The sequence below is a fragment of the Strix aluco genome, chromosome 7 (genome assembly GCF_031877795.1).
Source record: "Strix aluco isolate bStrAlu1 chromosome 7, bStrAlu1.hap1, whole genome shotgun sequence".
Lineage (NCBI taxonomy): Eukaryota > Metazoa > Chordata > Aves > Strigiformes > Strigidae > Strix > Strix aluco.
This window is the reverse complement of record NC_133937.1, coordinates 8,611,360-8,633,334: the sequence shown is the minus strand read 5'-3', so window position 1 is coordinate 8,633,334 and position 21,975 is coordinate 8,611,360. Positions and strand designations below refer to the sequence as shown.

Genomic DNA, 21,975 nt, shown 5'->3' with positions numbered 1-21,975 from the left:
TGAGTACCTTTTAAAGGTTCGTATTTCAATTCAGTTAGCCTGTCCTGCCCTTTCTTCTACTATTAATAGACATATTCTGTACTGAAACAGGTGTTCTGCTTTGAAATACTGGTGCAAAGTCCAGGATAGAAAAAAGCTGTTAAAAAGCATTTTTGCAGTGGATTTTCGACAATATAGCACACCCATTCACTTCCCTATCCAGGGAAACTACCTATCCAGGCTGACATTTTCCATGAAGACCCATGACAGCCGATCTCATGCTCACACACACAAATCCCACCGCACGCTTCCCTGAGAACAAAATGCTAAAATCATATTTATTTCCAGCATCTAAATCTAGTTGTTTACTGAGAAAACTGTAACAAGTCTACAATACCACACAGGATTTTTCCAATCTGCAAATCCCAGAAAGCCTGTTTGTTTTCAGGAGATGGCTGTTATCAAAAGCAACAAATTTCTCCAGGATTTGCAAGCAGAGGCGAGGAAACAGGAGCTGAGTAAGGCTTCTTCCTCCGTTGTTTCTCCCAACTGGTGGGAGGCTGTTCACATTACTCCGCAGAAACGCAGAGGAGACCGAGAATCCAGGAGATAGAACTGCCCTCTGCTAGCGCTCAGGGAGTAAAAAGTCAAGCTTAGAGCCGAGGTGCAGGGTGTAGCTACAGAGACAAGGGTAGCACAGGTCTCACCGTCAAACACTGCCACTGGCAACCCACAGCAGTGTACAGCAGCCCCACGGCCCAGCGCCCCTTGCCAGCAAGTGCCATACAGTCACTACCAGGCAGTGATAACCCACGGCGTGCCCACAAAAACCAGCATCCAAGTGCTACTTGTGCCATTAGTGTTTTGGATCACTCTCATCTGAATTGACGATCCTGTTGGGGATCCACACAGCACCACAAATTGGGATTTCTAGGGTAATTCCCTTGCCTACAGGGGGAACTGAGGGGAAAAAAAACAGAGAAGCTATTCTTGTGAAATCCATGTTACAAAGCATTAAAACTGCTACATCAAGCATTCTGGAGCAGGAACATTTTTAAATTAAGGCTTCTCAAATACACTTTCTTCATCTCAGATTAAAAAAACCCAACAGAATAAAGCTTATTATACTTTAATTTTCTAACACTACAGAAGATGCCTGACTATAGTATGCCAATTCACACGAGTTAAATTACTGAATCTAACATCCAAGAGTAAGCATGTATGTACTTGTAACAGTCAGGGACTAAAACTCTTTTTGTTATTAAGTACTCTGTATGAGGCCTGTGAGTTCAAAACAATAACAAAGAAAATCAAAATACTTCAGTATCAGTTAAAGGTTACATGGCTTTCACTGAAATAGAATGACTTTGTTACATCAAACACTGAAAAGTAGAAAAAAGAAGTTAGAAATCCAAGTTCTACCAACTTCAAAAGAAAGTTCCTGGCCAAGACATACCTACACCTGGCTGAAGTACTTCAGCTTTTGTCACATGCAACAATTCAATCTTTTGAAAAGCAGTCAACCCATCACCACCACCCAGTTTTGAAGGTACTCTAACTAGAGAAGTTGTGCTGTCCCAGACTTAGTCCATTAAATATGACATCTCCTTGGCAGACCTTTTCCCACCAAAAAACTATGGAAGTTCACACAGAAAATCCACTTCTGGTAATGCAGCACTATAACCCAAACTCACTACTTTGCATCTCAAATACACAGCATCTCAGATCTTCAGATGTGTGATTCTTCCCAACCTAGGCACCATCCGTTCCATTTCCTAAAAAAACCCTTGCAGAAACATACCATGAGATCATACAATTAAAGATTGCTAAATGCATATTAATTACCTCTCTGCAAATGGGTCAAATGGTCTTAGTTGTTTCTTCCTAACACTTGATCTGAAACTTTGCATCTGGTAAGGTAATGCTCTTGCACTGCCAGATAACACTTCCAATTTACCTAGCTTTCTCCCTGCTTTTGCTCCCTCCCTTCCAGTTTGTTACCAATAATAGCAGGTGAGATAAAGTTATCATGTTTATATTTACTTAATTTCACAGTCCTGCACATGAGCCACAGCATAAATTCTGTTGCATTTCAGGCTACTGGAAGGAGTAGAGTTTGCACATCTTTTTGGACGTACACTGAGTCCAAGCTACTTTTACCAATTTCAGTATTAAAACAGCATCTGTTTTTACATGTTTCAGATGAGAGTTCATCCAAACTTAGCGAGCATACAAGCCTGCCAAGTCAACACCTTTTCTCAGTCAGTTTTCCAAGTGCAACTAACTTAACATAGGTCTCTTACGCTTAATTAACACAGGTCTCCTATGCTTAATTAATGCTTATTTTTAACCCTATGACACAAGGGTTAACTACAAAATAGAACTAATACATCCTACACGGCAAGCTGTTTAAGTAACTCCCAAACTGTACCCATCCATGCAGACACCAATAATACTACGCACAAACACAGAAACAAAGAAGAAGATGTCATATTAACACTTACACCAGCACACACACAAGAGGAAGGAGGAAGACGACCGCTTTCTACCTGGTGCACCTTGAAGGGAAAATATTCAAAACCATTAAAGACAATGGTGGAGCTAGAGAAAGTGAAGAGTCTCTGTGGCACCCGCACAACAGAGCTCAAAGGACAGGACAGCAAAAGGCTGGCAGATGAAGAGCCGTGTGGTTCGAGGAGTCACCTTCACCTACAGCACACAGGTTTAGTCATTTCACCTGATATTTTGGCTACCTGTCAGTTTAATTTGCGCTTCACAGCTCATCCTCAACACTTGATAAAAATCAAAGCTGATTTGTGACAATGTCTACAACAGGAAACCAGTATGCAGCGCCCGTCTGCCAGCACAGCAACACGGTGAGGAGCTTGAGCTGGCTGGTGGAGGAGTTAACTGACTAAGGTTTAGAATCACAATGGAGAAAATCAGAAAATTTTCTATTTAATTACATTTACATGCAAATGGCACACATTTCAACGTTCCAGTAAAGTTCATCTCCAGTCACTTGTATACTAGAGCAACACAAGAAAGTATTTTGACTGCAAATGTGTTTACATTACCGGCTATGTAAACCACAGCACAAAGTCTCAGTGGCCTGAAAAAAAAGTTATGTTTTGCATTCATTGTTTCGCCGCTTGCTGAATTAGAAGTGGTTTACTCAGTTGTGCACACAGTTTAGCATACTAAAGACAGGGCGTCTGCTGAAGGTGCCGGTTTTCCAGACAGCCTACAGGTTGCTATAAAAGTCTAACACCTTTTTCTCTATCCAAGATGTCAAAAACATACAGACTGAGTTTTAGATTTAAGAAAACTACTTCCCTTCTGTAAATTAAAATCTGATGAAAATATAAGATAATCAGTCCCTTGAGACAGCGCCTAAAAACTTTAATGCACACAAACATTTTCTCAAGTTGTTTACAAACAATACCCCTACCAGGGGTTCAGAAAGATGCTGTGCCTTTCTAACAGGCAAAGAGAAAATGTCTGACTGACAAGATGTCTTAGCCCCTTTCAACATTAGAAGGCACTACGCTGCTACCTAATTAAGACACATTCTCTTCTCGTAAAGTATTAACAAAGAACACGTTTCCCCATCTAGGACTATATTTGTCATCCTTGAATAAATTACTTCTGTATTGTATTTCATGCACTCTTCCGGCCCACATCCTGCTAGACACTGGCTGCTTACGACTGGGAACAGATGAGAGGTTTGCCCAGACGAGCTCCATTTCTTTGCTAGATATATCAACAATGAAAAAAATGATTATCAATAAAGTAGCCATTATGCTTGTAATAAAGTAACCCCTGTGAAAAATCAGGTAAGAAGAGAAAGAGCACATGCAGGTGGGATCAGCCCCTCTCGAGGCACCTCTATCTGCACTGGCAAGGATGTACAGGAAAGCATATACAAGTATCAGGGTTACCTTTAGTGTCTTTAACGTGTCACCTACTTTGTTTGCATGCAAGCCATGATCATTACAGCATCTAAACAACACTCTAACCACCGAATTAGCAAAAACACCCCTAATCTAAACTCCTGAACTCCCAACTCACAGCGAAGAAAAGAACGTCATATTCATTGTATATTCATATGTACTTTACTGAGGACTGATGCCAAACAGCATCACATAAAATGACGTTATTCTAAATCATCCTCGCAGTGCTCATAAACCAGTAGCTGAGCTCTTCCCGGGACAGAGTGGTGTGTGTTACTCACGTTGTTTTTAAGGGTTTTATTTTAAATGAGTTTTTAAATAATATTTTGAAATACCACAGTTAACAAAACTGTACAAATAAATCAAACGCTTCTTCATGACTAAGACGCTATCCTGCAACTGGCTGCTCCCGCAGTGGCTGAAGAGGTGACGGTTGAAGAGATAATCCGTAATCTCCGCAGATTACTTCAAGAAAATCTCGACTTTGAGAAACTTCAGGGAACATCCAGCATCGCCCTTCCTCTGCACGGCCCCTGCCGCTCCTTACCTCAAAACCCCGCCGCGCCGCCCCTTCCCGAGCCCTGGCCGCCCGGGGCGCCGGGCTGCTTCCCCGCGGGGAGCCGGCCTGGCCACGCGGCTCCGGGCCGGCGGGGGAATCACCTCGGTTCCTCGCCGGTTTCCACCCCCCCCGGTCCGTCCCCACTGAGGGCCCAGGGAGAGCGCGAAGGGCGCGGGGTGACCCCGCCTGCCCCCCCCCGGACGGCCCGCGGTGACAGCCGAGCCCGCCTGAGATAAACTCGCCTCAACCACCGCCCCCGGGGCGGAGGGGAACGGGGGCCCGCCGACGGCGGGGCGGGAAGGCCGCGGCCGGGGCAGGGCTGAGGGGAGGGCGGCGGCGGCCGGGCCCGCCCTACGCGGACACCCCCGCGGCGGGGCACCCCCACACCCCCGCCCGCCGCCGGGCCCGGCGCGGCGCCGCCCGCACTCACGATGGTGACGCTGGCCTTGCGCAGGTCGCGGTTCTCCTCCTGCAGCGCCTTGCACTTGAGCTTGTAGGTCTCCAGCTCGATCTTCAGCACCTTGTTCTCCTGCTGCAGCGAGGCCAAGCGGTTCGTCAGCTCCTCCAGCCGGAACGGCGAGATCACGATCCCGCCCGCCTTGCCCCCCGAGCCGCCGCCCGCCACCCCCGAGCCGGGCCCTGCCGCCGGGCCGCCCGCCGTCAGCGGCCCCGCCGGGCCGCCGCCCCCGCCGCTGCCGCCGGCGCCGTCCGTGTCGCTCTCGCTGGCGCTGTCCGCCATCGCCGCCGCCGCTCCCGCCCGCCGCCGCCGCCGCGCCGCCAGGCGAGCAGGGGGCGGCGCCCGCCGCGCGCCGGCGCCGCGGCCTCCCCGCGCGCCAAGAGGGGCCGCCCGCCCGCGCCGCCCGCCCACAGCGCCGCCTGGCGGCCTGCGCCGGCCCCGCCGCCAGCCGGCCGCCGCGCCGCCGGTCATGGCAGCAGCGTGGAAAAAATCGCTTCGTGCTGCTGCAGCGCCGGCTCGGACGCCCCGAAGGCACGGCTTCTGCCTGGAAGACTTCGTTTAAATATTAAATTATCCATGGCAAACAGCTCGCACGCAAACCCTGGATTTTTTACCTCAGTATATAGGAGAAACCGCTCGTCGCTCAAACCTGTGACCCGTGTGGGGAAACCCTGGGCTCGCCCAGATCACGGCACAAGGCTAGAGCCCCAGGAGTTCATTTACACGCATTTCAGACAACTGAAAACCTTGTTTTTTAAAAGAATCTATCTCTCAAGTGGCGTCTGGACACAGGGCAGCGCTGCCTGGTGAGCGCAGGGAGTGCATGGGGCAGGAGAGGCCCCAGGCCGGTGCCTGGAGTTGTACCTCCCGGCTCCACAGGCCCCTTGGCTGTCCACGCTTAGGGAGCCGCTCACATCGCCCTGGTTTTGGGCACAGGGCAGACAGGGCTTGGGTCACCCTACCCACCGAGGCAGGGCGAGCGTGGCGGTGCCCCAGCCCTGGCCCCGCAGCCCACTCTACAGCGCAGAGACGAAATGGCACGTGAATGCAGGCCTCCACACGTCTGTAAAACCACTTCATATTAAGATATATTAACGCCCATCTCTCATTCCAGATAATGTATTTTCTGATTAGTATGTGCATTAGTTTCTTCTTTTTTATTAATTCTTTGTTGAGCAGCTGAATAAAGGCACGAGTTGTAGTGAGATGTAACGGAGCGTACGCACCATTCATTATATGGCATAATGTGGTCCGTATTGCTCCTGGATAAATTAGTCACCAAGACTGTATAATTGGTTTCTCAATTATTTATGAAGGGGACTTTTAACAACAGTAATTTTTCTGTTAATGGCAAGTAAGGATTTCATTATCTCTAACTGCACTACCTTTTTGTTCCATGCCACTGTAAATTTCAAATTTTACTCTTTTTTAATGGCTATAATATATGAAGGAATTCCATCTCTGTAAAGTAATTATTCTTTTTGCCTGCCTGGGAATATAAGTGCAGGTCATTTTATTTTTGGTCTCTTAATCACAAGAAAAGCAGTAAAAGAGCTGTTCCTAGTTTTCCGGCATGGGTACTATTTGCTGCAGTGCCTGTCCATCTGACCCCAGCAGGTGATGCTGCCATGCAAACAGACCTCAAAATGGGGTGGGAGGTGGGAAATGGGGGTCTCCATCCAGCACTGGCGCAGCCCCGCATCGGCGCAGGGCTTTTAAGGCTCGAAAAGGTCCTGTACCACCCACCCGGCCCTGCGGAAACTGAGCCGGATTCCGGCATCCCCTTATCTCTGTACTGAGCCTGGTGATGCCATTAAAATGTAATAAGAGCATCGGCGCCAGTGACCCTCGGCACCAGCCCAGGCAGCTGCAGCCCCCCCCCCCCCCACTGGATTTCCCATTCCTGGGCTTCATTAGGGCGGGATTTCTCCCAAAACATAAGAGCATCTGCATCAAGGGATGCTGCTATAGATGCACAGGTCTCCATAGACCAGCTAGATGATGTCCACGAGGTCTCATGAGAGCTTTTCAGTGCTCTCTCAACATGCCCCTGGCAGCAACCCCCGGGGTCCCCTGGGTCTGCAGGGGCAGGACAAGCTCCACTGCCCGGGGCAGCCGCCAGCTCCTCTGCCCCACAGCGGCGCCCGGCTGAGCCTCTCTGCCAGCGCAGGCTTTGGGATAAAAAGCCTGAGGGATTATAATAGGATTCGACAAATAACGAGCACTGTTTTGGACAGGTTGTTAGAGTTCAGTAGAATTGCTTTTAAATAGGTCTGCTGGTATTCAGGAAGCCGTCTTGAACACAGCCGGGTCGTGAGGAAGCGTTAGTTCATGTACACACTCCACAGTGCTGGTGATGGCAGCGCAAGCCAGTTTGCTCAGTCGCCTCTGTCCACACACACACGTGTTCCTCAAAGCAAACTCATTTCTAAACAAACAGGTTTGTAACTTAACATTCTTTCTTCATCCATCTGCCCGGCTTTGATTAGCCAGTTACTTCCATTGCCTTCAGTGGGACTGCTCGCGTTTGAGTGTCTTGTTGAATCAAGGCCTAAATATTTTGAAAACCTGCATCAGCAAAACATGCATCTGCTCCAGGCTAATCTTACCCAGCAAGCCCCACGATGTGCTTAACCTTAAGCCACTCTTCAGACCTATCAATGTTAAGATTAAGTGCTTTGCTGATTTGGAGCACTATAATTTTCTAGACGACATGGCTGCTGCTCCTTCAGGCACCAAAACTAGCCTGAAAGCGGACTGGGAAGTGCAGGTGACATCCTCAATCCAGCAACCTGGACAGGTCGGCTGAGCCAGGGGCTGCGTCCCCAGGATCACACGGGGCAGCTGCTGGTGCTGGCTCCAGCAGAGCATCTTTAGAGTGGGCTGAAGGGGCTGCAGCCGGCGGGAACGGAGAGGAGGGGTCTCGAGGCGAGAGGGGAGCTTTTTGCCGGCCTCCTCGCCGTCCGTCTCTGCTGCGCTTGCATCAGAGGTCTCGCTCCCAGCCAGCAATGCTGGCTTTCATAACAATAAATTATAACTTGGCACCTCTGTAGCACTCTCCAGTTCAAAGCTGTGCTGAAACATTATCTAATTAATTCGCACAATAGCCCTGGAAGGCAAGAAAGGGAGGTAGCGAGCTGAGGTACTTGCCCAATGACAAACACTGAGTCAGTGGGGGAGTGGGAGGAAAACTCAAGGGCCCTTGATGTTTAGATCTGAGATGGCATCCTTCTTGTCATAACAGCAGTTCAGTCATTTAAAAAATAGCACCCGTATATTTAATTACAATTACAGCCAACTACTCCAAATTAATAGATTAAACAGGGAGAGAAAATTTTATCCTAATTAGCACCCCCCAAAAAAAATCACGCTTTGCACATCTGTAAGACGTTAACCAAATCAATTAAAAAGTATAACTATGTGGTATAAGTGCAATTAGCAAAACCCCCTTTTAGAGTCTTAGGGCGCACGGCAGAGGCTGCGCCACACCGTGGCTTCACCCAGCTGCGAGGCTGCGTGGGGTGCTGCTGCCAGGGGCCTGTCCCCCACTGCAGCCGGCAAAGGGCTTGACATGGCAGTAAAAGCCACCATGACCAGCCTGTCACCACTGCAGCGCCTGCAGGACGAGGTCCCAATCCTCCTTGCCCCAGTATTTTGTTACTGTACAAAAAAATAAATGCAAAGGTATAACGGGGCAAGGGGAGGTGTAGGTCCAAATAAAGACTCTCAGAATATCACTGGCACTGTAATAATAGCAAAGCAGATACTCACGTCAAGAACCAGCAATAAAAAGGCAGGCATTTATTCACAGAAACTATCATTACAGGAGGTAATGGGCAATTAGAAACAGTGTTTCATAAACTCACATCAACAGCAGAAATATTTGTATAAAATACATTGCTAGGCATGAGGGGTTAGAAGAGGTATGTTCAGAGATTTAATGTAATCCTTAATATAATTCCAGAGGTCCATTAATCATCTGGAGGACCTTCTATAACAATATAATTTTATTAAAATATTCAGTAGTTATAGAATGAAGAGAAAAAGACCAACTGAAGCTAATTAACCCCAGGAAAAATTCTGTACAGTACTCAGAGTACCCAACTGAAATACAGGGGGGGGAAATAAAAAAGGAAAGACTAAGTCACATTAAAATGCAATTAATGGAAAATATTGCTAGGAAAATAAACTGAAGCAGTACTAAAAAAAAACTGTGACCTGTAGACAAGGGAATATTCAAAGGGGAAAATGGAGTGCATATGTGGCGATTTTACCATCGTGGAAGGGTTGTTGAAGGGAAGAAACCTCGATTTGAAAGATATTTGTGTGAGCAGAAGAAGCACCAATTCACTGATGTTGTGGATTAAGGTATCTATTAATGCAGGATAAAACATGTTTTCTGACAAGCAATTCATAGGAAAATAATGCCACGCTGCTTCGCTTTTCTGAACAACAATTATTTAATCAGAGACCTGCATTAGAAAAGAAGTCTCTGTGCAGGGTAGAGTATCTGACTATGAAAACGTGCCGCGTGGTAGCCACCCAGCAGCTAACGCATCCTCAGCTCTGGGGCTTTGCTTTTGCATCCTTGTTCTCCCAGGGAATTTTTTTCAGAGCTCATACTAGGTTGGTTCTGTTGGTCTGGCCGTGCCGTAACGACATCCAGCCTCTGGAAGCCTTCCAAGGAAGCTGGTGAACAGGGGATCGCTGTGCGTTGCACTTTTATAGCCCAAATGGCTTTCAATAATTGAACATTAGCGTGATGGGAAAAGTACCAATAAAACTTTTATTATAAATCTTTGTCTTCCTCCAGGACTTAGGGTCAAATAAATAAAGCCATGCACAATTAGCATACTGTTTTTAGCATCAGCAGTTATGAAAAATGTGGCATGTACATAGATTTTTCTTGAGCAGCTCATTTTTCTGTCCTTCACTAACCTTTTTCTCTCCCAGTAATGGACTATTTTTTATGTCAAGCACTTCATAGCAGGCTGGGTCTAACTTTTCCTTCTTCCCTCTACCTATCTTAGGATCTGTATCTCTGTCAGAAAACTGCAACGTGGCAGTGGCGGCCCTTCCGTATGTCGTTCATGTAGCTAGGACAAAAAACGAGCACCTTGATGATACCCTGCCCAGCATCCCTGTGCCAGCCTCAGCCAGGTGACCCCCAGCCCTCCAGCTTGCACCCCGTTCCTGGGGAGAGGGCTGGCAGGTGCGGGAGGGCTGCCCCAAAGCCATCCTTGCGCCCTGTGACCGCGTGGGGCCCACAGCTCTGCGGCCCGTGCCGAGGCAGCCACCCTGGCTCTCCTCCCGGACAAGCTGCTCGCACCAGGTTTGCTGTCACTGTAGAGGTTACACAATAAAAATTGCCACTGATGGACTTCAATGAGTTTCATCAAATTTTATTGACTGGATTGAGCTCTAAGAAGCCCCAGTTATAAACTCCTTCCATAGGGGGCATGAAGAAGTTTTGGGGGGCGCGTGCCCCACATGCCAGGCTGCAGCAGCCCCCAGTAGAGCACATCTCAACTTCCTGCACAGCGCGCTACAAAGCCCGTGTTAAACAATCCCCCAGGAAATTAGCACTAATTAGCAAGGTGCTGCAGTCCTGCAAGAGACTGCCATTTACCCCACTGATGTCAGCTCTGCATTACGGGAGGTCTTAGAATTTCTGACATTAAAACTATTACCGGCCACAAATAAAATGTAATTGATATTCTTTCAGAAATGGAAAAAGTATGGTAGGATACTCTGCAGCATTATTACTAGGTAGTGCTAAATCAAATATCAAAGTATGAAAAGAACGCTGTATTTAGCAACCGAGTTTATTTTAATACATGCAATAAAAGTCTCATGACTTACAATTTTGTCTCTAAGGGGAACATTCTCACTGGAGAAAATATGAAAAAAAGACAAAAGCACGTATTAGAGGTAGAGCCCTCACTCACTCCAGGGCTGTCTGCACTCTTTGCTAGTACTGGCAAGATTTCTGTTTTCTTTCTCAAATGACTGTTTATGCTTCAACCTTGTTTTTTCCCAAATATCCTGAGCTACCGTTGGAATCAATACACTCAGTGCAAAACAAACCAACACCCAGAAAATCCTGTTTGTGCAACATTTAATGGGATATTTTAAACTCTGCCGATTTAGCTATGGAGTTCCCGTTCCAAACTTCACCATCTCCGTTGTATCAAAGCTTCAGAGGAGGCAGCAAGCGGCGACAGGGCTGGCCTGTGTGGCAGGAGCTGGAGGGCTGGGGCCTGCGCACGGTGGGGGAATGGCCCTGCCCGGGCACCTACAGCGCTGGCCTGGACGGCCCGAGAGGCACGTCTGCCACAGCCGCAGTCGGCTCAGGCGCCAAGTGCTACCCATGGCCGGGCCTTGCTGCAAAAGTGTCACTGGGAGCTTCGAGGTGAGCCAGCAGCTACTCATCGCTGCTGTCATGGTCAAGACCAACTCCCCGAGCTTGAATGCGCCACATAAACCACCACACGCAGCAGGAGGCCTGTCGAGATTCCCCTACACACTTCTGCTGCCCGCACAGGCAACCCCACTTCTCTGGGCTTCTGCCTGCCAGAAGCACCGTTCCAGGTACAATCACAGCTTTCTTCCTCACCAGCGTCAGGCACTAACAGGGGACCAGGCAGAGGAGAGAGAAGAGTCAAATGGAACGTTGCCTTTTGGATGCTGTTACAGAGAGGCGAAGTGAGGCTCTTCTACAGCGTTGCTCCTGCCTTCCTGCTGGTGTCTCACCAAAGCCTTGGCTTCCAACTATAAAATCACAATATAATATTCAATAGATACACCATTTACTGGAAGCATTCTTCTTCATTCAGCTGATCCGGGTACTCGCAAGCAGGAGGGAGGCACCTGGACGGTGAGGTCTCCAGGGGTACGATCGCTGCTGTTGGACTGTGACCTGCAATAAGATGTATTTGTTCTCCAGTGGCGTAAGCGGCATTTGCCCTCCAGGCTCTGGCGTAAGGACCTGAAGCATCAGCATTGTACCAGCGGTATCCTGACCTAGGTAAAACATGCATTGCAACACAGACTGACTGCTAAAATGTTGAAAACCACTTCATTTACTGCCACTGCTTCAAAAACTGGCAGCCCAAGTAACTTGGAAACACTGACAAAGCAACCTGTTACACTCTCCTGAAGCCAAGTGCTTTTCACCACAGCCAGGAGAGCTTTGCTGACTGACCCCAGGTGCGGACCAGTTCCTGTGTGGGTCAGCAGATAACAGCAAGCAGGGTGAGTTGGATCTGTAGCAGTGGTGCCTCCTCAGGTGCCAAGCTGGGGTAAAACACATCATCTTCACATTGCTTTGAAAGCCAGATGAAATTCAACCCTGAGTAATAAAATTTATTTATTGCACCCAAGCAGAAGCCTGCAGTTCAGGACAGTGAGCGTGTACTGATGCTGCCTACAAAACTTTGTTCTGGAAACATTTTATATATATAGTGGTCCATCACCTACAATATACAGGAAATGCATGCAATATACAGGAGATGTATACTTTATTTACATCATCTGCAGTGTGCTGGTTACTGGTCTCACTGATACACACTGGGAAAAAAAACGCTTTCAGTAGTGCACCTCCTGGTTGTTGATGGGGTGAAAGAAATTAAAGGAAGTCCAGAGTTAACAGGTGTTGGAGAAGAGTCTGCGCATACCCCTGTTGCACAGGTCCTTCCCTCATGCCCGTGGAGTCTCCCACGTCCCACGGAGGTGGGTGTCCTTAGCTTTGCTGAGGATGTGCTGGCTGCTGTGTTTTCCTCCCGTTCCCCCCACCTGGAGACAGCCTGCCAAGTGATGGCCTGGCACACTAGGAAGATGAGGAGGTAGATCAGACAAAAGAAACTGAGAGGAAAAGCAGCAAAAAGCCAGGGGTGGTTAACAGCTGGCCCTGCAAAGCCACACATCTACAGGGTACAAGAACACTGCCACATACACGTTATCCAAGAGTTTTAACACAATTTATTTTATGCTTAAATAATCAACTAGATCATCCAGTGTTTGTTGTTTTCATACATATGTAATTAGAGCTATTATCAATGAATGCTGTTTCCATATGAATATAATCAACAAATTAAAGTATTTCACCAAAACCCAAATAAAAATGCCCTTTAAAACACAGCAGCCTTAACAACCTAATATTACACTGCTAGGATGATTACAGATGATTGGCTTACTGAAAGATTCTACATCTTATAGCCAGTACACAATACAGTAATAATTTTACAGCGTGCTGCCAGTCTATTAGCTAATAATTTCTCTTCAGTTCATTTAAAAATATCCCAAACTTGTGCTCCTCAGAGCACCAACCCACTTCTAAGCTGCAAGCATTACCCCCGTTATAAAGCGAGAACAGATAGCACCCCCCTCCCCATAATGCAACTACTGTATATGTTATGGGTTTTAGGTCATTTCATTGAAAATTGGCAACAGCAACAAATATTAGATGAAGGGCTTTGTGTTTACAGATAAAATCTTATTTTTCATGTTGCGGTATAGTGTTTGCAAAACTGGAAAAGATTTAATCAAAATAAGGTGAAACACATGCATCAAAATATTAGTACTCTGAAGAAAAATTTTCACAGAACTACAGAATTCCTCATTTTGGGAATCATTTAAATTTGCAGCAGATTTTAAAGATTTTTTTAAAATCAAGCTAGCGTTTTTGCATATACAAACATTATAATTGCTAATATACAAGAATCTGTGAAGATACACCCAGAATATCCCTGTAGGTGCAGCCATTTGAGACACCTAGCCTGCTCAATGCATTTGCAATATTCTGTTTGTGATCAAAAAGGCAGTGCCTTATCAACATTTATTCTATTTTGTTAGAATTTATACAGTGTTATTTATTTACAGCAAAACTATTGATGTTTAAAAAAGAAACAAATAGTGTTTTATACCCTGACAGTTTGGGTCCAAGAAAAATAAGGCGAGCTGTTGTGGATTTTAGTAATTTTAGTGTCTTTCCATGGTTTAACCATTTCGTCTTCGTACATCCCTCTGGCCACAGGAATTTATTTCTTTTGAGATGACATCAAACTGCTTGAAAGAAGCTGTTAACAGCATGGCATCTTGTATATACACTGCATTGGTAACTGCGCACCCTCCAATCCTGTGAATGAACGTGAATTTCCATGCTCTGTAAATTGGCTCATGCTAAATTAATTTTTTTGTTTGGTTTTTTGTTTTTGTTTTTGCATAAAAACCATGCGGTTAATGTGTGGAAGCAGCAAACACACGCACACTTTTATAGGTGAATGTTTAATTCCTGTTGATTTTTCTTCCATGAGTGTCCCTCTAGAATACTGGCAGTAAAAGCACACAGACCTATGGAAAGAGAAGACAGCACAAATCATTTCAGAATATCTTGTTAGAATCAATTTCATGTCTTTCCCTGACTAAATGGAAGAGTTCTAATTGGCATTGTGGAATTCTGCAATAGGATAAATCACACACTTTCTAAGTAGGTAATGACATTAGTTGAGCTCCCAGCATGAAGGGAAAATGCAGCTGCAAATGTCCACGTTGCTCGTGAACTGATTTACAAATATGTTTACAACACGCTGTGTTTCATCACCCCAGACAAAGTACCAGCTTGTCAGATCCGGTGATGACAAGGAATAGGTAGGTACTCTCTATAGTGAAAGAGACAGCAGCAGCTCCAGAGTGAGAGCACTGCTGCTTTCACAGCTCATTTTTGTTCATTGCTTGCAAGCCTCTCCACAGTGGTAGAAAACCTGCACTCCTTGCACATCCACCTCTGCCAGTCGCTCGGGGAACGTGACTGGGAGAGCCAGGAATGCGGAGTCCAGCCTTTAGGAGGCTTGGTGAAGGACAAAGCGAGGAAGAGGAGCAGGCTCGCCCATCTCCCGCCTGGCTCGTGTGAGTGGCACTGAGGAGACGGGGGTCCAGCTCCTTCTCCCTCTCCCATCCAGGAAGAGTCACGCAGCCACGCACAGAAGGACAGCAAGTCTGTTCCATCTGCTGTCCAACAGCGATGTCTCGCAGCACGGAGGCAGGAAGCGGAAGTACAAACACCCTGGCGAGCGGGAGCTGGAAGGCCCGCGGGCTCCCCAGCACCTGGGCGCAGGGAGGCCTGTTTGGGAGCGCAGCTTGCGCAGCGCCTGCAGGACTCAGGCTGGCACGGACATGCCTGTTTACTAATCAGGTCACAGGTCCACGCGCATTCCCCAGGAGTGCTCGCGCTCTCCTTCTACGCTAAAACAATCCGTCCTTGTCCACATCTATGGCTGTCATAAATCTACCCTGCTGCTTAAAGCCACCTATTCACATTGCAGCAGTCACGCCTGCTCGCACAGGGCCATCCTGCAGAATTGCATGCAAAAGTTCTGGGCTTTTCCTTTCGCCCTGTATTTTGCAACTGGTTTATCTGCAATGGTGACAAAGACATTTTTACAGCAAAGTCTAGCTAGCGCTGCGATTTTTTTCAAACATTCAAAGGAAAAGCAACACTTCTACCTCTCAAACAGGATTTTTTTGTCTTTTGTGATCAAGAAACAAACTGGTTTTCTACCGGAATCCCCTGTCTGTGCAAATACATCTAACTTCTGCCTTCGAATAAAATGTTTTCAATAGACTCTTGACTGGGCTCTAGGGTTCCTCAGGGGCTCTAGCACGGAAGAGTTACCTACTGCAAATCACAGGAGAAATGCATCAGCAGCCATGGGAGCAAATCTAGTTCTGAGGAACTCAGGCTCTGGCTTTCTGAAGGTCAGAACATGTTTCATACACTAAGCAAGGACTGCCTTATTAATGCAGTTTTATTTTAAAATTACATGTTTCTCCCTTTTCCCCAGTGTGCGTTGCATCATGCTTGTATGCCGGCAGGTTCTCTATCTGCACTGCTCATGGGGTTCAATGCCCCATCTTGCCTTCAGTGCCTTCAAATTCACAAATTTCCACTGGTTTCCCCCGTAGACTGACAGCAGAGAAGCACGGGAGCCAACTTGGGACACAATGTCATACAAGCAGCGCCATCCCTTTGGCTTGCTTTCCTCCTGTATCCTTGAGCTCCATGAAGGAGAAAAGCATGTCAAAAGAATCGCCTCCCTTTTCAAGACGTTAAATATTTTATGAGTATGTTGAGCAGCAAGCCACGTGAAGCAGTATTATTCTATTAGCACACGTGGGAGGGCTCTCAATAAAAGCAGGAATTTAGCGGTTGCGCTAGGTGGACGCAGTAGGTGCTTGCCAGATGCTGACAGCACGCCAGCCACCCCGCAGAGCTCACTCCTGAGGGCTTGATCCCATAAAGCCCTCAGCTAGATCCCACACACCGAGCACGCACAGAGAGCCCGCATGGTCAGGTGGCTCTTGGGGCTTCTTTACACTGCAGCAGTCAGAAGGGACTAGTGACCCAGAAGAGACTCTGCTTCTGTCCTTTACTCCACATCATTATCCGGTATGTTTTACAGGTCCTGTTTATCCTGTTCTTAAATCCTACAGTCAATCCTATACCAGATGTATAGGAAAAGGGTAACACATAGACTTGCACTTCATAAACTCTTCCTCTGCCCAACTCCTAAAACCCACCAAAGCTGAGAAAGGTTCTGAGTAGAAACAAAAGACATGAACATAGTAAACACATGAACTTGAATCCATGGCTGACTGACCAGCACTGACAGACACAGACTGGCTCCTCCTGTACTTACAGGCAGATTTGCTGGGTGACTATAGCTGCGTCATCGAGGCAAAGCAGCCTCTGGCTTCACAGCGCTCAGGCACGCCGTTACGGAGCCACTGCAAGGGTGTCTTAGTCTGTGCATTTGGTTTTAGTTTGGGAAGCCCTTATACTGTCAGCTGCTGTTTTGTTACAATCGTTAAGGCTGGATCAATAAAATTCGCAAGAAACAGTTGGTAAGGATTATTTGTTGGCAAATATTGAGACACTTCACTGGCTCTTACAAGGACTTTGACTTGCATAACTGCCCTCAGATCACATGCCCAACAGCAGAAGCAGCCTTTCACTCCCAGTAGGTTTACTTGTGTGCAGCTCCTTCACTATTTGTGTTTAAGTTTTAGGAGTAGAAAATGCCATGGATTACAAACACCAGATTTTGTAGAACTCCCCAAAATCTTATACGTGCCTCAGTATTGCTTTGCTTTATGTTCCAAGAAGTAAAGTTCAGTTTCTATACATGAACTCAAAGTCATTTTCTGCTTACAAGATCAAGGGCCATCTATTCAGCTTTGCAGCTCGAAAGCAATGTCAAGGTAGTGGTGGCCAGGTGCTGGCCCCCGTGCTGCGCAGTGCTGTGCTGGCAAAAGGCTTTAGCAATGGAAGAAAATTGATCACACTGACCGTTCAGTGGTTGGCTTTCAACTTTCACGAGTAACTTTTCTTCTCCACATGTCTGACTTCTTTCTTTGTCTTAACCTTATAAGCTTCTCCCTGCTTTAAAGGAAAAGTATAAACATTAACATGGTCTGCAGAGAGTGCTCATAATTATAAACCTGCTTCCAAAACAGGCTCCACATTTTGCTGTAACAGGATAAGTAAAAAGCAGTTAAATCGCATTAACACTTCATTTCAAAGATACACACGATCTACTTATCCACTCTGCTGAGCTGCAAAAGCACAGGCCTGAAATATCATCTTCAAGTAGAAAACACAGGTCTACAATTTCAGCATGACCCCTGGGCTGGAGCGCCCAACTGGCAGCCCTTGGCAGAGCCCCTGCCATCAACTGCAGAGGGATTCAGTGCCACCACCAAAGAAAATCACCTTTCTAACTGGCCTCGCAGGTCAGCCGGGATTGGCGGACGTTTCCAACAGCATAGGCTGCTCTTATGATGTTTCACAATGTCTGTGCTTTAAAGTGAGCAGGTTAGTAATGGAATAAAGGGAGGTGGAAGAAAGCCAGCGAAAAAACAACACTGAAGCAGTGCAGAAGTAAAACCAATGACAGTGACAAGCAGTGCAGGTTTCAGTGTCTTTAAAACAGCAAACCCCAAAATAAAGTTCATCTTTGCTCATTAAAAGTAGCTCGATAATCATCTAAAAATAAATATTCCAGTAATCACAAGCCTCATTCACATCAGAGAAAGGCATCTGTTTATGTGTGGTTATCGGCAGAATTTACCCCTCGGGTGATCTGCACTGATGCATTTGTAACTATTTGTAGTTTCCGACTAATCTAATCTGGTGCAGCAAATTGAAAATGTTTCCCCTTTGCTAGGCAGGGTTTACTTTTTCCCTGATAAAGGACCACGAAAGAAGGGATGGAAGTATGTTTGTTTCAACTCTCCTATTTCTGTGTTACCCCTCCCTTTTTTTTCTTTTTTTAATACCACCAGATAAAGAATTGTTATCTTTCTTTGTTTCTGAATCTGTTTTCACTCAGACAAAAATTCCATTAACCCCAATGATAACTTCACTGGAGCAAAGACCTCCCGAGGCTATGCGCTGGGGAAAGCTTCCTGGGAGCCATTCCCCCCAGGCCCCCTTGGGACAGAGGACAGCTCGAGGCACAGCCTGCCCATGCCTGCCCACACCCCCAGAGCCCCCTGCAAGAGGGGCTGAGGCGTGCTGGGGCACAACAGCTCTGCCTTCCGCTGCCCTCCTTTCTTTTTGGGCGTGCTGAAGCTGGGCAGAGTCTGGCCCTGCAGAAGGGCTTCTGATTTTAATTGCCAGGGACAAAATCCTGTTTTGGCGCTTGCTTGTAAAGGAACTTGGGTATGTTCACATTCCCCTGAACCCTGCAAACCCGCAGTCACTAGCACAGAGGTATCACGCAGGTGAGAGAGGCTGGCAGGCACCAGACTGTGGCTCATTCCTTTGGGCTGCTGAAAAAGGAACACACTACACCTACGGATGTAAGGCACAAATTCTGCAAGGGCTTAACCAAACCCACAGACACGGCTCCACTTGATGGCCAAAACAGGCCCCAAACCTATGGTTTAAGCCTGCTGCATGTTATACAGAAGCAGACCTTAATGCTTCTGTGCCCAGAGAATTCAGCCGGGCCCCCTTGACACAGCCCCTGCCCGCACACAGCACAAAGGGAGACCCCTGCCCAGTTACCCAAACGCACAACTTGTCAATATCCACACCACCGCACTTTGCCAAGGCTTCTTGTTAAATGCAAACCTCCAGCCCTTTAGCAGCACTTTCTAGCAGTCAACACAACCCTCTGTGTCTACTGTTATTTCCTAGCAGTCCCCGTGCCATTACCATTTCACCAGTTTTCCTCTCATGGGGGATAACAACGCGTCTTACTACCTTCCGGGTGATCTGTGGGAGCAATACATGAAAAGTATCATTTGTTTTTTTCCCTAGATTCTAAAGGGAGAAAGTATGTTAAAAGAAGTTACTTGAATGCAAAGACTCAGAGCAGTGATGTAATTCATGATTACTTTTCTCGTGATGACGTTGCCTTCTTCGTCGGTAAACTGTTCCTCTGTTACAGATTCACCAGGAATGTTTTTTGCTTCCTCACCCTAAAGAACGTGTTATAAGATTAGCAATATAGCCTATATTCTGCCAAACCCACACATATTTCCACACCAATCCAAGCAACAAGCACATGTTAGCTTCAACTTTATGTAACAGTTTGCTTTATGTCACACAAATAGTATGAAAGCCTTGCTCATTTAGCATGCCAATACCTGTGTATTCTACAGAATGTGTCCTTAAAGCCTGTAGTGAACTAGAACATTGCTCTTAGTAACTAATTCATGACATGAAGCTCTCTGGGCAACAAATCAGCTTGCAGTCAGTCTGAATCCTATGAGATGGAGGCACAAATTCATGATGATATAATCTTCTAATCAGACATCCATTAGCTTTTCACAGCTTCTCCGTGCCCAGCACACACAGAAACATGGTCTAACACCAAAATAAGGTGAGGGAACTTTGGGATTTAAAAAGACAGCTCTGCCTATAGCTTGCTAAACCCAAGATCTTAAACACACGCACAAAAGACAAGACTTCTCAACATTTACAAAATGGAGAAAGGTATCTTACAAGACACTTGGCGTGGTAACGCCTGCCGAGGAGCCTCGGCAGCCTGGTGCACGACTTACTGAGATCAGCAGCACTCCAGCCATCACTTCTTGTAGTACCAGCAATTTATAGGACCGGCGTAAATAAATGTAAAAGCAGTTTCCTAACTGCTATGCTAGTGCCTTAATACATCTACAAGAATTATTGCTCAAGTTATAACTAAATGACATTACTTTAGAGTTTAAGGCTAGCTGGCCATCATGAACCTATGTTCCAGAAGAACTTTGACAATTTTACCTCATAAAGTCACATTTCCAAACATGGTGCTGAAGCAAGCACTGCATTTAATTCTTAAAAAATATCCATCATCTGTGCTTATTGATTTAATATAAATAAATCAAACATAATCATAATGTAGCTGGCCTACATATGAAAAATTTCCACAAGTGAATGAATAACCCTTTAAACAAACAAACAAAAAAATCCTTAAAACTTTTCTTTCTCCCCTCACCCTCAACCCACTACAGAAAAAATGGCAACTAGAGGGAGGAAACAGAAGGAAACACTGTATAAAACATGTTCTATCAATATTAACAACAAAATAACATTTGAAATGAGATCATTACAGCTCAACATCAAGCCTTCATAATGCTTCCACATACCAAGCAGCACAGAGCAAATATAATTCCTATTTACTGTGGTCTATATGCTACATAGTTGTCTACATAAGCTCCTGGCACTGCTCTATAATGAACAAGTATAGTGATGCTATGTTTGTTTTTTTAAACTGTTTTCCCTACAAACATAGCTTTTTGAATACATACATTATAACATTAGGTTTGTATGCTATTTCTAAGCTCTAAACCAAATAAACCTTTCCTTTTGTTTGCAAGCCATTTGCGGTCTTTTCTACAGCCAAGCTTTTCCATTTCCTGGCTTTAGAGGGACCGCAGCAGGCAGAAGCCAGAGGGGAGTACTAAGAGCAGAGCACAGCTCTGCTGCTAACCGAGCCCCCGCTCAGCATTAGTCATTATTCAGAAGTGCAGAATTTTTGCTTATTTCACATTGAAAGCTGTATTGAAATCTCCACTTGACAATTAAGTAATTAAACAGTTTCAGCTATTTTACATGCCTTTTCCCCCATGCTTTCACAGGCTATATGTAAACTGTAAAACTTGTTGAACTTTGATGCTTCAGGAAGCATCACTGAGAGCAGGGCAGGCTCCAGCCAGGCGGGAGTCGCTGCACAGGGACCTAAGGATGAGCTCCTGTGTCTGAGATACACCTGGGGCTGAAGGGACTTGGCTGAGTCCCCAGGCCTGGGAACGGTGCCATCCCTACAAGAAGCACAGCAGAACCAAGGGCTGCTGAAGCCTTTAGATGAAGCCTGGGATGGGCCCATACAATTAATTCCCCAGAAGGACTCTGTTGACGGGTCTCAAGAAGGAAAAATTATATACCTGCCTAAACAGTGACGTCAGGCTAAGCATAGGAGGAGGGAAGTAAGAGGCTGGCCCCCCCAGCGTGCAGGGCCCCAACGACAGCAGCCTGCTCCTTCCTTTCTCACGAGCAAGACAGCAGAAATGAGAACAGCGCAGGGACTGCTGTTGCGGCAGGGTGGCGATGGCTGGGTAAAGGTTTTAGGAACTGAAACCTGTGGGGTTTCCTAGCCACAACAAAACGGGGGGAAATACTGATTCTGGAGACTTAATACTTTAATCAGAAGCATAGCAGATGGAGAATTAGCTGCACAGTTTCTTTCCTGGCCTCCCACCCATGGGCTCAGAGACTCCCCAGTGGGCTCCTGCGCAGTGCCCTAAGGGACAGGAGGGAACCCTGGCCCAGACATCCCTCCCACCCCATGGAGCACAGAGGTATGGAGAGGTTCCCTCTCATGAATAGGATCTCCAAAGCCACTATAATAAACCCCATGAAAACCAGAAATAAAGGTCACCAGACTACCTGGCACGCCGATACTGCGTACACGTACAGGTCCTTTCACTCCTTACTGCTGCTATGAGCAAGGCTATGCCTTAGA

The 21,975-nt window shown here is 46.4% G+C and overlaps 2 protein-coding genes across 32 annotated transcripts in view; both read right to left on the bottom strand.

Moving 5' to 3' along the window:
* The window catches only part of CCDC6 (coiled-coil domain containing 6), a 55,089-nt gene extending 49,859 nt beyond the window's left edge, over positions 1 to 5,230 (bottom strand). The window contains exon 1 of the mRNA XM_074830392.1: positions 4,922 to 5,230. Within this exon, the coding sequence (XP_074686493.1) occupies positions 4,922 to 5,230 (309 nt within the window). The remainder of the gene's footprint in view (positions 1 to 4,921) is intronic.
* Positions 5,231 to 12,905: 7,675 nt separating this feature from the next.
* The window catches only part of ANK3 (ankyrin 3), a 379,574-nt gene continuing 370,504 nt past the window's right edge, over positions 12,906 to 21,975 (bottom strand). For 26 of the 31 annotated variants that reach the window (XM_074830355.1, XM_074830354.1, XM_074830362.1 and 23 more), the window contains 4 exons: positions 19,349 to 19,432; positions 19,167 to 19,226; positions 17,295 to 17,387; positions 12,906 to 14,299 (listed from right to left, as the gene is read on the bottom strand). In XM_074830355.1, the coding sequence (XP_074686456.1) occupies positions 17,319 to 17,387; positions 19,167 to 19,226; positions 19,349 to 19,432 (213 nt within the window). In that variant the 3' untranslated portion in view covers positions 12,906 to 14,299; positions 17,295 to 17,318. The remainder of the gene's footprint in view (positions 14,300 to 17,294; positions 17,388 to 19,166; positions 19,227 to 19,348; positions 19,433 to 21,975) is intronic. The other 5 variants (XM_074830369.1, XM_074830374.1, XM_074830384.1 and 2 more) reach the window with 2 other exon arrangements.